Here is a 22,538-nt window from a genome sequence, read left to right on the forward strand (position 1 = left end):
ACATGACCATAAATGGTCATATCACCTGATAAAAGTTTAACACATTTTAAAAAATATATTTAAAATTAATTAACTCCCACCAATTTGGGAAGTCTTTCCAGGGTTATCAAGAAATCCTAGGCTTTTATGAAACCCTGGTTGAGAAAGCCTGTGTTAAAGGGAATTAGATTCACGTGAACAGATTATACCTATCCCAAAACTACTACATCCATCGCCACTTTGTTCCGAGGCCCAATGGAAGGTGCAGGTGTTGGCCTTCATTAGCTCAGGAAACTTTATTCATCAGCCCATGTCATCCCATGGAGCACAGTCATTAATAACAATATATTAGACCATTCTTCTTGTTTCATCAATCAGGAGTTTTAAAGCCTTTTCTTTGGGATTCCTCATCCCAAATTTAGGCTGGTCCAGTCTTTCCCTTCACTGGCAGTCATTGACACAGAGTGAGGATAAGGAGACACCGCAGCAGAAGATATTATAAATTAAACTAAGGAAATAGGTTCAGGTGATTGCTGTGTTGGTCCGAGTTTACAGAATAAAATGTAGAGTCCAGTGGCACCTTTATGACCAACAAATTTAAATGAAAGCCAGAATTAACCTTTGTTGATCTAAGGAAATTAGTGGCTTTGGATCTGCTTTGTACGCAGAAGGTCCTAAATTCAGTCCCTGGCATCTCTAGTTAAAAAGATCATGTAATAGTTGATACAAAAGACCTCACCTCAGGACTGTGGTCAGTCATTGATAGTCCAACTAGAACATTCTGATATTGATAGACCAATGGGCTGACTCCGTATAAGGCAAAGAGTAGCCAAAAACACAAGAGCAAGTAAAGCATCCCCTGATCAAAAGCCATCAACAAACCCAAGGAACTAATGCAGAAACAGGGAATCTTGGCACAACCCATGGGACAATGAGGCAAGCTTAACACAACAAAGGTACAACCCAAGGATCTAACTCAATGTCAAACCAGATAATCATCCAAATCAAACAGAAAAGGACCCTTGTGCAAGTCCAACAAATGTAAAATCAGAGAATCTGACCTAATATACAACCCAAGAATTCAACACATTCAAGGCAGGGCCTTATGTTCTTTTTAAAGTGTTGATAGCCTCCAGAGTGTTACTTATATTTGAAATAAAAGGGGTTCATCTTTCTAAACAGTTTCTTTTTTCCGTAAGATCCGGTATAAGCAAGAATTGTCTCCTGTAGAGGTCTCTATGTAAACACGTAAACATACCTTACCAACACTGCCCCTAACCCCTATTCTTCACCAAATCATTATGCATTCATTTGTCTAAAGGATTAACAGATTGAACAGGTTGAAAAATGGCTTAGCCTTGGGTAATTCACTACCAGCCTAACTCACTCTGCAAGGTTATTGATATCAAAATAATCCAAGATATAAATGAAACACATAAAGTAGATGTTCTTAACATTCTCACCCATACTACTAGATATTGAGTAGAACCAATTACTAAATGTGAGAGAGGTCTCCCTATTTTGGATGTTACCATGGAATATGGCCACATGGAAATCACACTTTTGCTGAGTGGCAAAAGAATGAATCCTCAGGTTTGTGGTGAATGTTTTTAGGTATGCAGTCCTAACATCATGTATAAGCTGTTCACATTGAAGCAATAATATTGAACATCTGATTGTTGTGCTTAGCCATCATTGTTCAGAAACTTAAACGAGTCCCTGGACAATTACAATGATGGCAAATTACAAGGATTTGAAGTTATATATGAGAGCGCCACAGATGTGTATTATGGACCGTTCTTTGACTCAAGGTGTTACCTAAGTTATTAAAGGATGTCTGTCTGTTGTTAAAGAAACCTTTGGATACAAGAAAAGCTGGATAACTGTTGTCCTATTTCAAAGATGTCCTTGGGGAAGGTGATAGAGAAAGGGGTGTCTGACATTTCTGCCTTTGCACTTTTTCTGTTTTTTTTCAGTCCTGGCTACAGAACAGAAACAGTGTGTGTTACCCTGGAGGAGAACTTCTGGTTATGGAGTGTGCCTCTTTTCAATTTATTGGCACTTCAGAATGGTGGATCACATGGTTTTGTTAAAATGCTTGGAGGTTAATGTTGGAACTGGAGGAAAGGCATTGGAATCTTCAAACCTTGTCTTATTGACTGTCCGGAGGGGCGTTGATGGAGATTTGGAATCACCAGTATGTGATTTATCCTGTGGGGGTCTACAAGGCCCTTTGTTGCCTTGTGTGCTGTTCAACATTTGACTGAACTCCTTAGGTGATATTGTCAATACGTGAATGACTCTTAGCTCTATGTTTCTTTGTCTGAGCTACCTGCTCAGCCATGCTCAAGTGACTGAGCGTGAACAAGTTGAAGCTGCATCTTTACAAAATGGAACTGATGCTGGTTAGTAAGACCAGGGTTTTGGCATATATTACACAAACACACACACACACACATACACACACACCATATTTGAAGGTGATGAACTTACTCTGACTAACCGAGGAGCCTGGAAGTTACAGTGGATTCAGTATTTTAGTTGAGAAACACTTAAATGCTAAGAATGCCATAATTACAATAATAACAACAGCAATAATTTATTTTTAACCCACCCTTCCCTGAGGTCGGTAATAGGGATTTGTAGGGAAAGGAAATACCGGACCACTTTGGGTTTGGAAAAACCCACCTTGGACCGATGTGCGAAGCACTTCAGCCATTGAAATCTCCATGCTCTGGAGCCACGCCCTGGGCCTCTCACTTGCCCTGAAGGGAGGAGAGGAAGAGCCCCACCTTCACCCAATCCCTGCCGCGCCCTCCACTATAGCTGGCTGGTTTTCCGACCCCCATCCAGACTGGGAGGGAAATGCTCTCTGGCTGCCACCTCCCCACAAGCGCCGGAAAGTAAGCGCATCAACACCCGGCAGGGTGCTCACCCTCCCCCTCCTTTGCGGTGCTTGGGGGGGGGGAGGTGGCAGCCATGGAGCACTTCCCTCCAAGTCCAGAAGGGGGTCGGGGAACCAGCCAGCCACAGGTGAGTGTGTGGTGGTGGCGGATGCCTGGGCAGGGAGCAGGCAAGGGTGGGGATTTCATTCTCCTCCCTTCAGGGCAGGCGGGAGGCCCAAGGCATTGCTCAAGGCCCAGGGTAGGCAGGCACTGAGGCAAGCCTTGGACAGCCACTTCGGCACTGTCTCCCCACAGGAGTTTGCACCTCGGACTGCTTCGATCAAAAAAATGCTTGCTTCGGAGATTTTTCAGTCAAAGCGAAGCGCACAACCCTAGTAGGTAACAACCTATAGAAACACAAAAAATAATACTGTCCCATTAAAATATTAATTTAAGAGAGCCAGTCTGGTGTAGTGCTGACTTCTATAATGAAAGTACAATGAAAGCTAGGCTGATGTTTGGGGCAGGGAAGCCAGAATTTCAGTGTCATCTATGGCCTCGGTTGTAGGCCTGGTGGAACAGCTCTGTTTTACAGGTCCTGCAAGTCCCTGATCTCTCCAGGAAGAGTGTTCCACCAGGCTATCGCCAGTTTGACATTTTGGGTGCCGGGGATCTTGAGCAAAGTCCTGCTCACTCAATCTTAAACTCAACCTCCTTTGGGGGATGTAAGGTCAGAGGTCTTAAGTTAGGTCTTAAGTTGGTTCTCCATCTCAACTCAGCTGATAGGCCTACACTCAGGATAACCTTGAGACTGTACTGTAACATGTTTTACTTAAGATGGTCCTTAAAGGCTGTTCAGAATCTTCAGTTAATACAAAATTCAACAGCTCACCATCTGGAGCAAATATATTACCATTCTGAAAGTATTTATCTTGCTGAATGTTTAGGGTGCTGGTTATTGCCTAGAAAGTACTTTATGGCTTGGTTGGTTGAAAATTGGAATTTCAAGCCAGATTTTGTATCCAGCTTTACTAACTCCAGTTTGTAGTAACAGTGACATTTCAATCCTCAGACTATATTTGATCAGACACTGCTGTGCCAACCTGGCTACAGACATGACAGCACACAGAAGATACATAGTTGCTGGGAAGCAGAACAGAGGCAAGAAGCTGGCAAACCAGGGTTCATTACTTACATCTGGCAACAAACCACAGTTTAAGGAGATTGTAGTACCTCACATTAACTGAATGAAGCTTTAGAAACAAATGCAAGGCAAATTCGGTTACCTGAATGGCCTTAAAAAGAGCTGATTGTATAAGGCCCTTGTTCTTAGAGGACCATCACTGGACCACCTTGGATTTGTGTGGGAGGTGGGTGTTGCCCTCCTAATAACATCATCCCAGGTGAACCATAAAGAAGAACATCTGATTTCTTATTATGGTATCTTCCTGTGTACTGTTTTAGGAGAAAGAGGTCAGAGAGCTCTTGTCCTGTTTTCCCTCTAATAGAAGTGCTAGTATTAGTACAGCAATTTATAAATGTAGACACAGAGCTGCCAACAATGTGCATGTGAGTGCATATCAAGATCTCTGTGTGCTCACCAGTATATCATATTGTTGATCCTAAATTGGGGGGGGGGGTATCCAAAGCACTATCCTAAAGGATTTTTTGCATGAGTATAGGGTAGGGTATGCCTGCTGAAAGAGCCTCTTGTGGCACAGAGTGGTAAGCGGCAGAAATGCTGTCTGAAGCTGTCTGTCCATGAGGTTGGGAGTTCGATCCCAGCAGCCGGCTCAAGGTTGACTCAGCCTTCCATCCTTCCGAGGTCAATAAAATGAGTACCCAGCTTGCTGGGGGGTAAACGGTAATGACTGGGGAGGGCACTGGCAAACCACCCCGTATTGAGTCTGCCAAGAAAACGCTAGAGGGCGTCACCCCAAGGGTCAGACATGACTCGGTGCTTGCACAGGGGATACCTTTACCTTTATGCCTGCTGAATTTTGATGAATCAAGAGATACTGATAAAGTGGTACTCAGATAAGAGAAGCCCTGCTATTATGTAGTATCTCATTTGCCCATCTCTGATAGTGTATTGGCTTTAGTTTTTGGCATGACGTTTTTTTTTTTAACGGAGGTGTCAAAATATAGGGAGATATTGGCTGCTTTCTGCCTGCAGCACTCTCTGCAACTGGCAAAGGCTGTGCATTGGCAGCGTTCGTTAGTGTAACTTTCCCCGTTGGCCAGAAGGAGAATGTTTCAAAACTATTAAATTTAATTCAAGGGAAAAATATGTATTATTCTGACAGCGTGTTTCCTGATCATAATTTGTGGGCTGGATGCAGAAAAAGAAAAGCAGAAATCATTAAACAATTTTGCTGTTGGTAAACATGACTTAAAGATTTCATGTTGATGTTCATTAATATAGATTACCACTTTTCAAGCCATTCTCCTGTCCTTGAGGCCGAGGGGCCTCTAACTGGCACAGCTTCCTGGATCATCGATATTATGCGGCTATTAAAATGTGTACAAGAAATATTTTGCCTCCAGAGTTACCTTTCAAGGTGATAGATGTGTCTTCTGTTGATCATCATTTCATATATACTTTTTTAGAAGACCAGAGAATGTCAGGAAGTAGTTATCCGTCCAGAAAGAAAATGTGCTGTGAGGAAGGTGTGCAACTCATAAGGCATTTTTGGGGGGGCTCGTAGAGTTCTGTTTAAATCCTAGAAATCAGTTTCGGTCGTTTTTTGTAAAGCTTCTAGCCCTCAGTGTTTCGTAAAGATGCTTGAAAGCTGTGGGAGCATCAGGAAAACTGAAGGTCTTTGGGCCCCAGCCAACATACCATCTGGTATACATCCGCAGGAGGCAAAATCTGGAGCTGAATTAAGAAACAATTCCATTCAAAGAATAACATGCTTTCTGTCTATGGAACACGAGCAGATTTTAAAATTACATGAACAACTCTTTGTAGCTTATTAGCCATAGCACTTTGCTCATCTGTTGAACAAGCGTGGGCATGTCTGATGTGTTCTGTTTTTACTCCTCAAACTGAAATGCACAGCGATGAATGAGTATTTTGAATGAGCTTGGCAAAAACCTTCCTTAACTAGGCTAAGTGATTCAGTTTACAGGCTTGCTTATGTCTGAAATGAATTTGTTTGATTCTGCCTGTGGGGTGAGCATAGGGTCCAGAATTGAAAAATATGTAGGCACAGCAAGCAAAAATGAAATTTACTTAGGTATAATTCTGCTTTGACCCAAACACTGACTTCTAAACAAAATTACTGTTTGTGCGGCTGAAATTTTGAACCAATTACTATTATTTCTTCCCGTGGTTCCATGCTGGACTGACTTATAGCTGCTCTGCCTTTGGGCCTCAGCAGTGTGTGGATTATGGCACAGTTTGTTATTTGGGTCCATGCTATTGAGGGACCCCTCCCACCAGTCCATTCATTCTGTCAGGTTGAGAAGATGCAAGTATCTGTCCTGCAGCTGCCTGAAAACTACAGCATGACTGCTTACTCTTGCAGACCTTGCAAAATGGCTAGCAGTAGCTCCTCTGTAAAATTTGTGCGCTGTCCCTCAGCAGGGCCTCTGGTTGTTTCTGATGTAACAACCCCATTGATGTAATAACTTTTTCTTCAGGAACTGCACAGCCACTTGATCTGATGCCAGAGAGAACTCCATTTCACCAGGGGCAAGGTGCTTCCTGGTCATGACAGGCCAACAGCTGGTTGCAACCTAGAATCTCATGGATATCATGTCCTTTCTTTTGTGCCATGTGGAAAGGATCTTGCTACATGGTGGGAGAAGATCCACCAGCCCCTGTTTTATGGACCAAGATGATATTCTTTGCTTTATAATCCCACCTCTTGAGCATCCAGTTGTCAAAATCATGTTAATCACAGCTTCGGCCATGTATTTTTATCCATGCTTGGTTGGCCCTTTGATCCTGGGCCAGCCATTTGCTTATGTGTCTTCCTGTCAGTGGCTTTGATCTGTTGTTATTGATTGATGTGAATTATAGCTAGTTTTAGGGCCCCTGGCTTTCTGGACCTTCAGCCTCTGATGTTGTGGGAATGTGTTCTTTAACCCTTGTCCTTGGGACACCTATTGACAACTTTTGGTTTGGAGCATAGATGTACTTGGCACTGAAACTGGTGACCGGGGAGGGGGGAGATGACCGGGGAGGGGGGAGGGGGGAAAGGATACGAAGCCCAGGGGCATCAGTTTCAGCAAAGACATAGAGATATAAGCACTGTTGTACTTTCAATGAAGGATTTCCTTCATGAGACATCTATTTATTGATAACAATTGCCTGGACTCTCACGCCAATCGTATCTTCAGGCAGCACTGGGCCATCTGTGGTGGTTTAATACCTGGCTGTCATCAGCTTATGCCCACTGTTGAAGATTCTGTAAGAGTATGTTTATCTCTTCTTTGCCCAGTGTTATTAGCTGTGTCCATGCCTTGACCAGTTTTTCTAGAGGTCTTTGAATGGAGTGTACAAACAAAAGCTTAAAGGAAGACCTCTAGGGGTGTTTGGGAAATGCCAACAATGTTCAGGCAACAACTGATCCAGCAAGGAATCCTACTATTTGGTTGCACTTCACCGTTCAAAACATGGTCTTGGAGAGTTGGTTGAGGTGCTGTGGATGGTACTTTACCCTTGTTTAGTAGATTCCTGTGAATCCACATAGGTGGAAGAACAATACCGATTTGTTAGGGGTGATGGAGTAGCTGAGAAGTGGGTGTGCTGAGCCAACCAGAAGTAGACATACAGTTTCCAGAAGTGGCATGATCAGGTGGCTCTGACAGTGAGGCGACCACACTGGGACTAAGGGAGGGTATAAGAATGCCTGCAGGCTTCTTCATGGGCCGTCAGTCACTAGGCATGGGGTTTAGTGGGTGCAGCAGAGCTCACTCCATATCCATGGCTTTGGTGTCTCCTTCCTTCTCTCACTGTGAGGGAATAAGCCAGAAAAGAGGAAAGAGAGCAAGAGGGGGAAGTGACAAAGGAGGAAGGAGGCTGCTCTCCAACAACTCGTTCTTCCCCCTGCCAGACTCAATACCAGGAGGAATGGCAGAAGACTTCACTGTGAGGAGGGAAGGGTGGCTTGGGTGCTCAATAGATAGAGGTCTACAATAACATCTAACTGCTGACTATTCCACACCAGGCTATGCTCCTCAGTGAGGGCTAAGTTAAGTGGACCACCCCTTCTGATATAAGAACGCTATTAAGGACAGTATTAGCTGAATAATTTTAAAACATTTTAACTGCATTTAACTAATTTTAAATGTTATTCTTGTATGTTTTTAGAATCTATGCATTTTATTGACATTGTAATCCAACCTGAGTCTTCTGAGAAAGGGCAGAATAAGCATTGAAACTTAATAAAGGGTCAACTTTATCTTGTTCAGCATATATAAAAACAGCAAAGGATTCCTATGGTCCAGTTTAACTATGCAAATAAATACTTGGTTCTGATTTGTTCAGTATTCTGAGAACAGACATTCTGTACTGCTGCTAATAAGTTCCGGAGCCATTTATGTAATGTTAAATTTTCAACTCTGCAAGCTGCTTAAAAGTATTTCCATCCATCAGTTCTCCTTTTATATTTCCATAAAATGTAGAATCACATATAGATAAATGATACAATATTTTTTTTTAATTTCAAGGAAACATAAGTAGCATAACATCTGGGGGGAAGTGAAATTTTATATTGGTATGTTACGCAATGTTAATTTTATAATAGGCTCCACATCTGGGGAACTCATTAAGACTTTTGAGCAATCCGTTTTCCTGCGTTCTTCAGAATGGTTATTATGTATGCCAGGGGTAGTCAAACTGCGGCCCTCCAGATGTCCATGGACTACGATTCCCATGATCCCCTGCCAGTGAACACTGCCAGTGAACACTGGCAGGGGCTCATGGGAATCATAGTCCATGGACATCTGGAGGGCCACAGTTTGACTACCCCTGATTTATGCTATTTCAATGTAGCTGCCATGCCCCCTTTTGTAAAAAAAACAATCTGCTGTTTGTCAGCCGCAAAGACTGCATGCAGGAGACGCATGAAGGAAAGTGGATCTATTATAGCTCTTCTGTTAACCTTGCCCCCCCCCCCAGTTCAAACAAAAAGCATATCTGAAGACACAGAATGATACTCAGGCTGCTGTCTAAAGAGCTCCTTTAGCATGCATAAGGATTTGCACTAGTTGCTTCTATATCCACCTCTTTGGCTGCAGCTTTTCACGTGACACAGAAGTTGCTTGTGAACTTTCTCCAGCTGCCAGGAGGATCTTGACAACTGGCAAGGAATTATTCTCTTCAGGTGGACTCAGATGTCTTTGCATTCACGGAGCTCCTTGGTACTCCCCCTGGCTTCAAAACTGACCAAGCCGTATCTTCAGCTCTGAAACAGTCCACATGGTGAACCAGAGGGATGAGGTGGGGCTGTGCCTCCTTCGCAGAATTGTCACAACAGCTAAGAGTCTGCAAATCATTTCCTGAAACTGGCAGATCTTAATAGTGTTTGGTTGACATATTGCACCAAGAGAATCCGCATAATTTTTGTTGCTGTTGTTCGGAGATTTCTACCCTGCTATGAAGAACTCAGAAATGACTATAGGAATTGCATGTTTCATATGGCGTTGGAGCGGGACTTCTTTTTTACTTGTCGGTTCCAATCCATTAGCACCTCATCTGCAAAGATCTGAAATTGCAGATACGAGGGCTAGAAAAACTTTAAAGAAGGAAGCTGGAATTCTGCCAGACATCCCCATACTGCTCAGATGTCGTTTCCGGAGATAGAGTAGGAGGACTTAGGCTACCTGAAGGTCTCTTGTTGTCTGCTACATTCAGATAATAAAGCTATAGTTCAAAGACAGCTTGGTGTAGTGGTTAGGAGTGTGGACTTCTAATCTGGCGATCTGGGTTTGATTCCCTGCTCCCCCACATGGAGCCCTGGATGACCTTGGGCTCGCCACAGCAATGATAAAGCTGTTCTGACAGAGCAGTAATATCAGGGCTCTCTCAGCCTCACCTCCCTCACAGGGTGTCTGTTGTGGGAGAGGAAAGTGCAAGCGATTGTAAGCCACTTTGAGACTCCTTCAGGTAGAAAAAAGCGGCATATAAGAACCAACTCTTCTTCTAACCACACAGTGAATCACACTACACTATACACAGCACTGGTATGCTGTTCTAGAACATGTAATTTGGCCCTAGATAGAAGGTGAGTGTGCGTGACTAGTTTGGTGTTGTGGTAATGAGGAACTTTCTGTTTTCCATCTGTTATTTACCCCATTGGAAACTTTCCTCTCCTTCCCTAGGTCCATTAAGTCCTGATATGGGAAAAAACAGGCATCTGTATTATGCCCATCTTTCCCCCCTACACAGGCTAGGGGGTGGCCATTTTTTGATTGGTGAAATTACTTTGGGACAAAAGTTAACCCCTTTCTCCATTTCCATGGCCCCAGCCCACATCAGATCCCCTTTAGCTGCTCTTGGTATTCTAATCACAAGATCTCCCCTAGCATGTAGATCTAGTTCTCAGTGAGATGGTGATCCTCCATGTGGCTTACCATGGCAGAATGCAAGTGAGAGTTCCGACCGCTGAATGCTTCCCTTGTATTCAAAAATACCACTGCATAGCAAATCTCTGCCCTGCAATTAAGATCACAGGGAGAGGCTTGCCTGACTGTCCCATGGTGGGTACATGAGAAAGGGCCTTTTCAGTAGCAGCCCCACACTCATGGAACAATCTCCTTTGAGTTGTACACCTGAACCCCCCACTTTTGATCCTTACTAAGCAGCTGATGACAGCTTTACTTACGATTGCATTGGATTAAAGTAGTCCTACATTGTGATTTTAAAATTTGCTTTTATATGTATTTTATGTGATATATTTTATGGATTTTCTTTATATTGTCAATCTCCTTGGGCACTGTAAAGAAGAAAACCCACCAATAAACATTTAAATAAAATAAATAAAGGCCTGGCAGGAGGGATGCAGTCAAGCTTTCTCCTTGACATGGTATTTTTAATGACTACAAGGCAATTGTTGCATATCCACAAATCCTTCTGCACTGCAGCTTCCTGCAGCCTGAGGTGTCACAACCTACACATAGATTCTCAAATCACCAATGAGAATAAGGACATAGTTTCAGAACGATTCCATGAAGAAGCTGCTCTAAAACTACAGCCCTTCATTTAATATCACATTGCAATATTGATGTTCTACCTTCATCTTCACTGACAGGCTCACACACGTGTCCCAGCCAAGCAGATAGGACAATAAAACATGTACCACGCAGCCCCAAAAGTCTTCTGCCTCTCCAAAACAGCACTCCCAACAAAAACAGCAATCTCTCCCAAAGGCACTCTTGAACAACATTTCTTTCAAATATAAGTCTGGGAGGGCCTCCTCCCCACACCTCCTCACATATGACACCCATGGCCAAAACAGGAAACTCATGGCCCAACTGCAGCTGATCTGACACACTTGGGAGATTGCTAGAGCGGACCTGAGTTGGGGCCTAGACTCATGCCAGGAGAAAGGGACCTTTTATTGATCTGGGTGTGTAACCATTGACAGACATAGTGAGACACGCAGATGGTTGGTGTCTTGGAGGGAGCTGGGCACAAGCAGGGTCATGTGTACAACTCAAGGGAGTGAACAAAGGGGGCAGCTGACCTTTAGGGGGCTCTTTACCTGTGCAAGCAAGGTTGATTGAGTCAGACTAGCATCTCTCCTGCAGTGTACTTTTTGTTTAACACAACGACTTGTGTCAGTCCTGGTTCAGAGTCATTTTGCATTCCTGCAAGAGGTGGCTGTGTATTTGCTAATGAGCAAAAACGACAAATTGTTCAAAGAAACAGATTAGCATAATCAACTGATAGTGTTTATCATTTCCTTTTCCATTTGCATTTTGTTTGTGGTTCAAAAATGAGCAAATGCACCGGGAAGGTGGAAATTTCCTTCGGTTTGGCTGTCCCTCCCTACCACTCAGCCGTTTCAATGGGCCATAGCGGGGGCGATGACGGGGGGGGGGGACCATCGTGAAAGGATTGTTGTAAAGAAAATGTTGTGTTCTGAATCATGCAGCCTTCATTATAGAAGCAGAAAGTTCTGGTGTATTTTTTTTTCCTGGGGGGGGGGCTAATTCCTTCAAAGCTTGCAGAAGCAAATTGCCTGAAATCCATTCATATGCTTAAGAAAGCTGTAAATTTCTCTTGGAAAAAAATTGTAACTTTAAAAAACAGGATTATAATTCTGACCCTGTCTCCTCTGTTTTTTAAATAGATTTTACGACATAATCATTGGTAATAGTATACATGAGGTTTTGTTTAAAGGAAATACAAAGACTTAATTGTACTTTTTAAAGGAAAGCATTGCATCAGAAGGATTCATTTAAATACATTTGGCTCTGGGCACTCTTCACAATTCACTCATTCTGATTTTCCCCTGGACTTGTTAAGAATGCAAAATATAGGAAGGAGCGAGTCAAATAGCACTTTTTAGATCAGTACATTCTGGCTTCAAAGCACAGTTCTGCTCATAAACCTCTATTACTAAACAAAATACTTCATTTTAATTCTGTGTTGCAACTACGGGGTTGTTTTTTTTCTGTGTGTGTTTTTTTTTAATCCTGTTGGCTAAATGTTAGAGCTGTTGTGAGTTACAAAAGAGAATCCTTCTGCTGTAATGTAGTTATAATTGGCTGTTTGAATGGGCCGCAGTGGGGGTGGAAGCTAAGCGAACACATAAAAAGAAATGTTGGGAGAAAATAGTAGATTCACAATCACGTTCCATAGGCTTAGAAGTCCCTGTAAAGACGTGTGCATATATTAAAACATCTTAATTTTTAATAATTCTGACTATTTGAATTACAACCAGATTCTCGTCCTGAGCTTCAAAATCACTGATAAAATGGTGGGCTCCAAATTACCCTGGAAAGCCTGCCAGAATGGACAGCTGGACGTCAGGAGGGAGGGGACATGTGTAAGCCTGCCATGGTCCTGACCAGTGAGCCCGCTGCAGACTGCAACGAGGAGACCAGCCCTTGAGAGGCAGAGGAGCAGGAGGTGGCATTGGTGGGCCAGCATTAAACCAGCAGCTCCACCCAGAGAAGACTAGGTTGGCAGTGGCTTTCTTAAAAATTATATATAAAATTAATAAATGTGGGACTTTGTTGATGAGGAGCACCAGCTCCATAAGGAGCACCAACTCAGCAGCTGCTGGTGGAGTAAAGACTAGTCGTTCCCAACCTTTTTTGGGCTGCCGCCCCCTTGGCTCCCAGGCCACATCCCTATACATCCCCCAGACACGCATACTAACACACATCTCTTTCCTGGTGTTAGGTCTACTGCAAATTCCAATCACATTATATTGCCTACACTTCTTTTTTGGTTGTTGTGCAGCGACCATATTTTAGTCTTGGGAGGCCACCAAGGAAGTCCATGCTCGCTGCTACCCAGAGGCAGGCAATGGCTAGCCACCTTGGAACTTCTCTTGCTAGGACAACGCAACTGCAACAAGAAGAGTCAGACTGTTGTCCTCTACTGCCCCCAAATTCCTCACTGCCCCCCCTACTGCCCAAAGATTTCTCACTGCCCCCCTACTGCCCCTATATTCATCACCAACCCTCTGGATCCTTCAGTCACCCCCAAGGAAGTGTACCGCCCACTTTGAGAACCCCAGTTCAGTCACAAAACGGCAACTTGGCCTCACCACAGATTGGTGGTGGTAGAAAGTGCTGTCAAGTCACAGCTGACTTGAGAGCCAGTGTGGTGCAGTGGTGACTTCTAACCTAGCAAGCCTGGTTTGATTCTACACTCCCCCACATGCAACCAGCTGGATGACCTTACCACAGCATTGATAAAGCTGTTCTGACCGAGCAGTAATTTCAGGGCTCTCTCAGCCTCACCTCCCTGTTGTGGGGAGAGGAAAGGGAAGGCGAATGTAAGCCGCTTTGAGCCTCCTATGGGCAGAGAAAAGTGGCATATAAAAACCAGCTCTTCTTCTTCTAATGGGGTTCTCCACTCCTCCACATGCAGCCAGCTGGGTAACCTTGGGTCAGTCAGTTCTCTTGGAGCTCTCCCAGCCCTATCTACCTTAAAGAGTGTCTGTTGTGGGAGAGGAAGGGGATGTAATTGTAAGCTGCTTTGTGACTCCTTCCATTAGTGAAAAATGGGGCATAAAAACAGGGCTTTCAAGGCAGGATACGTTTGCCACCATGGCAACACAACCGTAGTGCTGCTTGGAGGTATCCCATTAAAAACATGCCAGGGCCAGCCCTGCCTAGCTTCCAAGATCTGGTGAGATTAGGCTAACCTAGAGTATCCAGGTGAGCAAGGAGCAAACTAAGCATTGGCATCAGGGAAAGAAAGCATAGTCATTTTCAAATTATTAAATGTATGTACTATAGGCTTTATTTTCTGAGAGCTATTAAACAGCGATGATGGCCCAAAGACAGCCTCGTGTTGTATCATTTCATGCTGAGCAATTGCACATGTGTCAGACTGCCGTGGTCAGTAAAATGAGTCTGCAGCATCTGCTTAAGGATGAACACTGTTTTCAACTTACAGGAGCACTCCCATAGGGGGGGAAAGACACATATGACTAGAAATTAAATGCAGACCCGGAAAGGAGGTAATCCAATTCACTCAGAAAGTAACCAAAAGTGTTGCCCCGTGGAGGGCCCGAGGCGTTTTATTTCCTTTCTTGAAAAAGCCCTGGGCAAACGATGAGTGTTAATTACGTCTCCATTACATAAGCGTGCTTCTCCCTTTGTTTCCCCGAACAGAATGTCGTAGAACTTGTCAAGCCTGCCGATGCCCCTTTCCCGGCCCCCTTGGAAGAAGGGCTGGCTTGCGACATTCATTCCACATTTATCGCATTGATGCCAGCTGCGGAAGATGTTGTGGAGGTGAGGGGGAAGGTGGGGTTCAGCATGGCAGTTTCGTTGCTTGAGTTTGACTTGTTCCTTCATTCCTGGCCAACAACACCGTGCAAGAAGGATCACTGCAGTTCTTGTGGCTTCTCTGCAGAGGGAGATGCTGCTTTAATAGAGCTCACAAGGGGTGTGCATTTGGATCTGCCCATGCCAAAAAGTCACTCGAAAAATATGTTCATCTTGTACATTTTGACTTTGATGGTCTAGGACCGTATTAATAAATACTACTGTACATGCAGAATACCTTATTGGTGTTTTCTGGGTATTTTTCAGCATCCCAAATGTTTCCGGGTTTTCTCAGGAAACATTTTTTATCCTTTGGAAATTCCAGATATATTCAAGAATTACTGGTAGATCCAAAAACAGGAAGAGGAAGGAACAGATTGCTCCCAACTCTCAGCTGTTTGTCAGGCCTTTGTGGTCTCTTTACATTTTAAAGAGGCTGCAGAAGACAGCTCAGCATGGGGCAGCTTGGCTTCTCCTGCGGCCTATGATCAGCCTCGTCTGGGGCTGACTCCTCTTGCAGCTCTGTTGAAACCAAACTGCAAGAGAAGTCAGCCCAGGATCAGCTGGGGCGGCAGGAGGTGAGAGCTCCACACAGCTTTTACTGGGACTGATTTCTTTTGTTTAAACCAATCCACATAAGAAGCCAGCTGAAAATTGACCAGGATGGTGGGAGCTGAGAGCTCCCCACCACCTTGACTTCATGTTGGCTTCTCTTGTAGCCCAGTTTAAATTGGGCTGCAAGAGAAGTCAACCCAGGAGCAGACAACTTCCAGTGTACAATCCCCTCCCCTTATTTCTTCTTCTTGATTCTATTGAACTAGAAAAAAATCAGGATTTCTGAAAAAAAATCCCAAATACAAATACTGCACCTATATTGGGATCCAGGACCTTTTGGGAAACCTCTTTTTTTTCCAATTCGATATACTCAAACTAGAGGGGGGGAGGTCCCAAGGGGGAAAGAAATTGCATTTCCATACATCTCATACTTTGGCCGGCCTCATTCACTGCCGAAGGCCTTCCCTGGCTTTCAGCGCTGCTCAACCGTTCATAGGGACATTCAGAACAGAATTACACCTGCTTGAGCCCACTGATTTCAACAGGCTTTGAAGTGCTGTCGTCAACAGGACGAAGTATTCTCCTAAGCAATGTTACTCCCTTCTATGCCTTTTGAAATCAGTGGCCTTAGAAGGGCAGAACTGTGTTTAAGGCGTGTTTAGGTCAGCTTCTAAAGCAATATGGCAGCCTTCCTTCAGCTGACCAGACCCAAATGGCACCGACAGCGATACCAGTTGTGTGCATTATGTCCAAAGAAGCACCACTGATGTGGAGTTTTCCTTATGTTCATATCAGGAAACTGAGGGAGGCATTCAACCAGAAGAACAGCCTGAAGGAGAAACTGCTGTAGATCCTCTGACAGGATATTGCATGGATGACATCAAGTCAGTACTGGGCGAAGTGACCACCGAAGTAATGAGCAACCTTCAGGTACTGTCCCTGGAAAGCCTGTATGCTAAATCCAGTTATAATGTAATTGCTTAAGCTAATTTCAGTGACTGTAAGCTGGGCCTGTGTTATGCTCATGGAACTTATCTGGATATCTGGAATTTATCTGCAATACAATATGCAAGAACATATGTTCACTGACACAACTTTATACCCATATTGGATTGGATGCAGTGACCTTGACTTGATTCTGTTCTCATTCTTCCCATGGTACTTCCTTCAGCGCCACCATCCCACTCATGAAAAAGCGAGCCAAAACGTGTATATAGATGCAAGGCCCTGCCCAGAGGCCATTATGGACTTATACTAATCCCTAGTCATGGTGGAAAAATTGTGGATGTGTGTGTTGATGTCAGCTCTGTCTGGTCACAATGCTGTCCTAAGCAGAATTGCAGCCTCTGAAATCCATTTAAGTTATGGGGCTTAAAGGGGTATAACTATGCTTAGGATTGCATTGCAAGTTCCTGGCCATTGCTTGAGTTTGACTTGTTCCTTCATTCCTGGCCAACAACGTAGCTCATGAAGGGTATGTATTTGGACCTAACCAGAGGCAAAAATACACTCGAAAAATACATCCTTGTCATTTATGTTTTGAGAAATACCAGTAAATCCTCAACTGGTATTGATCATACCTGTTGAGAGCTATGTAATCATTCATTTCCAGCAGAGAACTGGAGGCTGGGTTTCTTTGAATTATTGGTGAATTGTGGTTTTGGTTTGAGGGCAGCAAAAGACAGGCTGAAGCAGACCTTCACAGCAGGTGACCTATCAGCCACATTTTTTAACTTTCCAGATGCTTGACAAAAGAACTCTCCAATTCTAAAAGTCCTGGATGGTTCCCCCAACACAGGGAGTTTATCAAACCACCTAATGGTGGGCTGCCACACTTGGCTGTGTTTGGCATGGTTGTCATGTATTCAGAAATGACCATCATGTGACCTCCCAGCCTGAATCCCATTGTTAAGTAATTTCCATCTTTGGAAATTTTTAAATAGAGGCTGGATAGCCATCGGACAGGGAGGTTGGTTCTGTGAGGGTGCGGGGGGGGGGTGGCAGGTTGCATTGGATGGGCGATGAGGTTGTGAGTGTCCTACATAGTGCAGGGGGTTGGACTAGATGGCCCAAGAGGTCCCTTCCAACTCTATGATTCTATGACTCTAAGAATCATAACAATGTTGGTAGAGTAACGCTCACCCCAGTTTGCTTGGCATTTCCATGGAATGGTGGCAAAAATGGGGGCTATTCCACACAAGGACCAATGTTGCTAAATGTTTGCAGTATGCAGAAATGCTATATTTAATAGTGGAATTTTGTCATTCCGCATACCTTCAATTCTAGTGGAATATTGAAGTCCCAGTAGCAGTCTATTAATTCCCCACAGGTTTCTGGTCTCGCCGGAATCTCAACAAAGGAGGCTATATTTTTCCGCGCTTCTTCCCGCCCCTAGCCTTCCATCAAAAAGAACAGCCAATGAACTGTTGTGTTCGTGTTCCCCAAAAGCCCCTTTCTCTTTAAAAACTGTTTTTTAAAAAACCAAAAACACCAGTAGCAACGAATATTTGTTCTTTCATTGTCTCAGAAAGACCTTTTTTGCTGGTGTAGGAGCTGGCACTTAATCATTTACACGCTCTTCAAGTAAAAAAAAAAAAAAGCCCCCCCCCCCCCCGATGGGTGTGATTTCTGGCCGAAATTACGGGCAGTGTCGAACGGGGCTGTATTGTGCTCGGAAACTTTAAGGACAATTGCAGAAGGGAGCTTTGTTTTACTGTTAAGCACTTTTGGGGAGGGACTTCAGCCGAAGAAGCCTCACTTATTTGTTGATTTGCCGGTTTAATGGGGGGAAATGGCGATCGCATCTTCGGAAGCTCAGGGGCGAGAGCTAGGCAGGGACATTCTTTCTACCACTATTTTGAGAATGTACATGTCTTTTGCTGATGTGTTGCGGCTTGTGCTCAGAAGTGTAGCGTTTTTTTCAGGGGGGGTCCACTTTTCTGGATTTCCCACTAAACACTATAAAATTCCAGTTGTTGCTGGAGTTTGGCGGGAGTTTTGAGGTTTCTTTATGACATCATGCGGAACATTACATTTAAAATGTTTACAAAAGGTAAGACTTCAGCTACATTTACGTTGTGCAGAATGGCCCCAAGAGTTTGAAATAGATCAGATTTAACTAAGGACATCTCCGATCACTGAAAAAAAAAGCATTACGCCAACGAACTGGTGTAGCTCTAAAAATTATCGTGCCTCCAGCCATTCCTCACCTTCTGGCTCTCTCACATCTGCCGCCTTCTCGCGCTTCTTACAATTCGCAAGTGCTGCTTGAAATGGCGGAAGAGAGCAACACGCTTTACACGTGACTCTCTTCCGCCTGTCAGTCAAGCCAGGCAGCCAATTTTTGGCTTTCCCTGCATGACTGAACACCTATTAGTTTGCTGAATGGACACAGGAGGCTTACGACATTGTGCAAAACACCAAAAATATGGCTTCTTCATAAGGTAAACATTTCACTTTATTTATTGGATGCACAATGGTCCTGACATATGAGAAGTGCAAATCTTATCCAGTTCCTCCAGTTGGCCTAGACAAAGATTGTCAGGTATGATCAATTAAGGCTGCTTCCATCATGAAGGCGGCTTTGAATCCTGAACAGGGTTTGTCCAAGAAACAGGACTCATCCAAGAATTCTGGAGTTGCTACATCATCACTCATTCAATTATCTTACCCAAAAAAATTTGAACCAGGGCTGTCGCTCTGTTGTCATTTCCAAATAACTGAGAAAACAAACCAAAAGAGTTTTTGGGGGCAATCTAATTTTTGTGCCATTCTGTTGTGTAAAAATGTGAGTACTTGTAAGTTTTTGCCAGTAGGAGTTAATGTTCATCTCCTTTGATATGGTGGAATGTGAGCTACTGCTGAAGTGCCCAGGAAGTCAGGTGGGTTTGAGTTGAGCAGCATTGAGATGGTTCTGGTCTTTGGTACCAGACTGTTCACAAAAGGTTGCAATGGGAGATGCTGAATCATCTCCTTGGGAGCTGACATGTTATCTCCTATGTCATTTAATATCTGTGTTAGACCTCTGGATGAGATCATCCAACATTGTTGAGTAGGTCTTCAATGTGCTGATGGCACCCAGCCAGGCATTACTCTGGCTGCCTCTGTCCTGTCCTGACTTCTGAATGTGGAGCTTAGAGGGGCTGAGTGGGAACAAAGTGAAGCTGAATCCATGTGAGATGGATGCATGGCTGGCTGGAAGGGCCACTGATGTAAATGGGATTGTTCTTCCTGCCACTGATGGTTTCATTGAAAGACTCTTGAGCACTTGGGAGTCCTGCTGGATCTTGGTTGGAGCATCGGTGCCCATGACAGCATAAATGCTTTTTTCCCAGCTACATCTGGTTAGGAAGTGGCTCCTTCTTTGCAGGTGCCTGATCTGTCCGTGCTGATCCATGCTTCAGTAACCTTGAAGCTGCATTACTGTGTCACTGTACCTGGGGCAATCCTTGAAGACCATTTGGAAAATGAAACTGTACACCAAGTGTGGTAGCCTGTTCATGAAGAAGAAATGGTTTTTATACTCCACTTTTCTCTACCTTAAAGACTCCAAGTGGCTTATAATCACCTTCCCTTCCTCTTCCTACAACAGGCACCTAGTGAGGTGTGGGGCTGAGAGAGTCCTGAGAGAACTGTGACTGGCCCAAGGTCACCCAGCAGACATCATGTATAGAAGGAATGGGAAATCAAACCTGGTTCTGCAAATCGGAGTAGGCTATCCTTAGCCACGACACCATGCTGGTTCTCTCCTATCTAGGATGAGCTGGTGGATGAGATCTAGGATTAGCTGGTGGAATCACCCCATTCCTATTCTGAGATCCCTTCACTGTCCGCCACTTAATTTCTATGCTCAGTTGGAAGCACTGGTGCTTACCTTTCAAGCTCTTTGTCTTCTGCAGCCTCTCCCTGCATGTTCCCAGGTGGCAGCTTCATTCTTCCCATCAAGGTACACCACTGGTACCCCTCTCAGCAAGAGTCCAAACCTGAGCCTTTTCAGTGGCTGCTCCATGCCTCTGGAGTCGCCTCCCAGAAGAAGTCAAGGGGACTCCCATCATCTTGGCTTTCTTGTTTTTATGTCTGTTATTTTTAGTGCTTGTCTAGAAATTACATTTTTGGTATCCACCTGAGGTCTTGAGATGCTCAGCAGAGAGGCAGGCATGTGAATACTTTAAATATATATTTTAAAAGGAAAGAAAGAAAAGTGGACTGACTTGACTCTTGCATGGTCCTTTCTTTCCAATCAGATTTCACATGGTCCTCTGATGATTTTAAACTATGAACCTCTAGCGTAAACATATCAAAAGAATCTCGCTGGACGAAATTAAGCTCCCACTAGGTTTTCCTGCATCCTTGGTGAGAATTCTAGCCACCAGGTACCACCAGTGGACCTCAGCCTACACCCTTGCCTTAATCTTTAAGATAACCTAAGATTGTCTTTTATGAACAGGTTTATAACATTTAATGAAAACGCTTCCTGAAAAAAAATCATCATAAAACATCAGATCAATTGGTCCTGAATCTTATTATGCAGCCCATATCTACATTTTCTCTTAGATCCAGTGGACACGTACCGTTCTGGTAGAAGCTACTCCCCCCACTCTCCTCCCCCCATTGTGATCTGTCCCTTTCGGGGCTGTTTTTGTCAAGCTGCACCATCTGTTTCCGCAAACATACACATCTCTGCATACTGAAAAGGTTACATAAATTCCAAGGGCGCCGATATTCATGGAATTTGATCCAGTGTTCTTACAGTTCTTCAGGCAACAAAGTTTGCAGAAACATATCGCCGCAGCCAGGGAAAGTTCGCTGCCACTCTGGTACCTTTGTTGAGAATAACCGCAGTGAAATCTAAGCTCGGCATTCTGATGTGCCTGATGTACAATTTTTATTGGCAATTACAGCTGGCATTAAAAGAGAGGAGCAGCGACTAGTTCTGGGGGTTTCTTGGGGGGGGGGAGTTGCTTTGTTTGATTACATTTCCAGTAAAGTAATAAAGCTTTACTAAAGATTAAACATCTGCAGCAAAGGGAAGAAAACTAGGGCAATAATCCAAATACTAGATGATTCCTCCTCTTCCCATCAATTTCGGAATTTATTGGTGAAGTTTGCTCTGAGAAGGCAAGGCTATTTGGAGGGGGAGGGGACGTTGTCACTGCGCCACTTCCCTTCGTGGCAAACGTACAGTGCGCTGAGCCGCACTCCCAGTAATGTGATAAAGTGTTATCATCTAAGTGCAGGGCTGAGGCATCATAACATCTGCAGAACAGGAAGTTGTGTGAAGGATAACGTCTGTCTTGGCTTTGTCCGAACCATAAAGACAATGTACGGCAGTCGATAGCCCCATTATAACCGCTTCTTTTGTCTTTTTCCTTAATTTGTCTTTACAGACCGAGATAAATGAGAAGCTGCAAATGCAGGAAGAGGCCTACTCTCTGAGAATAGAAAAGCTGAAGAAAGCCTGAGAAAGCCCTGCAGGAGAAGGACAGGGGTGTTCGGAGCCTTCCCCAGTTGGTGGAAGCACAGTCAGTCCCTGCGACGTGCTTGGTTTCCGAAGCTGAGCCTGATTGGGGCAATGCACGCGTCACGGGGCAGATGGCGGTCTGAAGTTTCTAGTGCAGTACTTGTGGAGTTGGTTTAACCTTTCTGTATGTATAACCAGTGGAATGTCTTTGGAAAACTAAATGGCAGAGAAGGAAAATTATAAGCGAATGTAGATTTGTTTTGCTGTGTTCGAAACCTGAATGACATCTGATTCGCGAAGCTTTCGTTGATGCCTTTGTTTGTGAAAGGCATCTCAGTTACTGAGTGGTGGGACAAAGATGCTGGCCAGGATCAAAAGCTCACATCCTCTTAGCCAGGGGTAGTCAAACTGCGGCCCTCCAGATGTTCGTGGACTACAATTCCCAGGAGCCCCTGCCAGCATTTGCTGGCAGGGGCTCCTGGGAATTGTAGTCCATGGACATCTGGAGGGCCGCAGTTTGACTACCCCTGCTCTTAGCCATGATAGTCTTTTCTCCCCTCTCCTGTCCTGGCTCTAAGGTGGGTAGCATCCCTTCACACTTCAGACTTTGAGAATGCCCACAGTGGTTAACCCGAGACATAAAAGGAAAGAAAATGTGCATTCATTCAGAATATCGTATTTGGCTGCCTTTAGTG

At 44.2% G+C, this 22,538-nt stretch overlaps 1 protein-coding gene across 6 annotated transcripts in view; it reads left to right on the plus strand.

The window, feature by feature from the left end:
* The window catches only part of CABCOCO1 (ciliary associated calcium binding coiled-coil 1), a 345,621-nt gene extending 323,535 nt beyond the window's left edge, over positions 1 to 22,086 (plus strand). For all 6 annotated transcript variants that reach the window (XM_077350722.1, XM_077350719.1, XM_077350723.1 and 3 more), the window contains 3 exons: positions 14,673 to 14,795; positions 16,179 to 16,313; positions 21,770 to 22,086. In XM_077350722.1, the coding sequence (XP_077206837.1) occupies positions 14,673 to 14,795; positions 16,179 to 16,313; positions 21,770 to 21,844 (333 nt within the window). In that variant the 3' untranslated portion in view covers positions 21,845 to 22,086. The remainder of the gene's footprint in view (positions 1 to 14,672; positions 14,796 to 16,178; positions 16,314 to 21,769) is intronic.
* Positions 22,087 to 22,538: the final 452 nt, after the last annotated feature.

This window comes from Paroedura picta, chromosome 8 (genome assembly GCF_049243985.1).
Source record: "Paroedura picta isolate Pp20150507F chromosome 8, Ppicta_v3.0, whole genome shotgun sequence".
NCBI lineage: Eukaryota > Metazoa > Chordata > Lepidosauria > Squamata > Gekkonidae > Paroedura > Paroedura picta.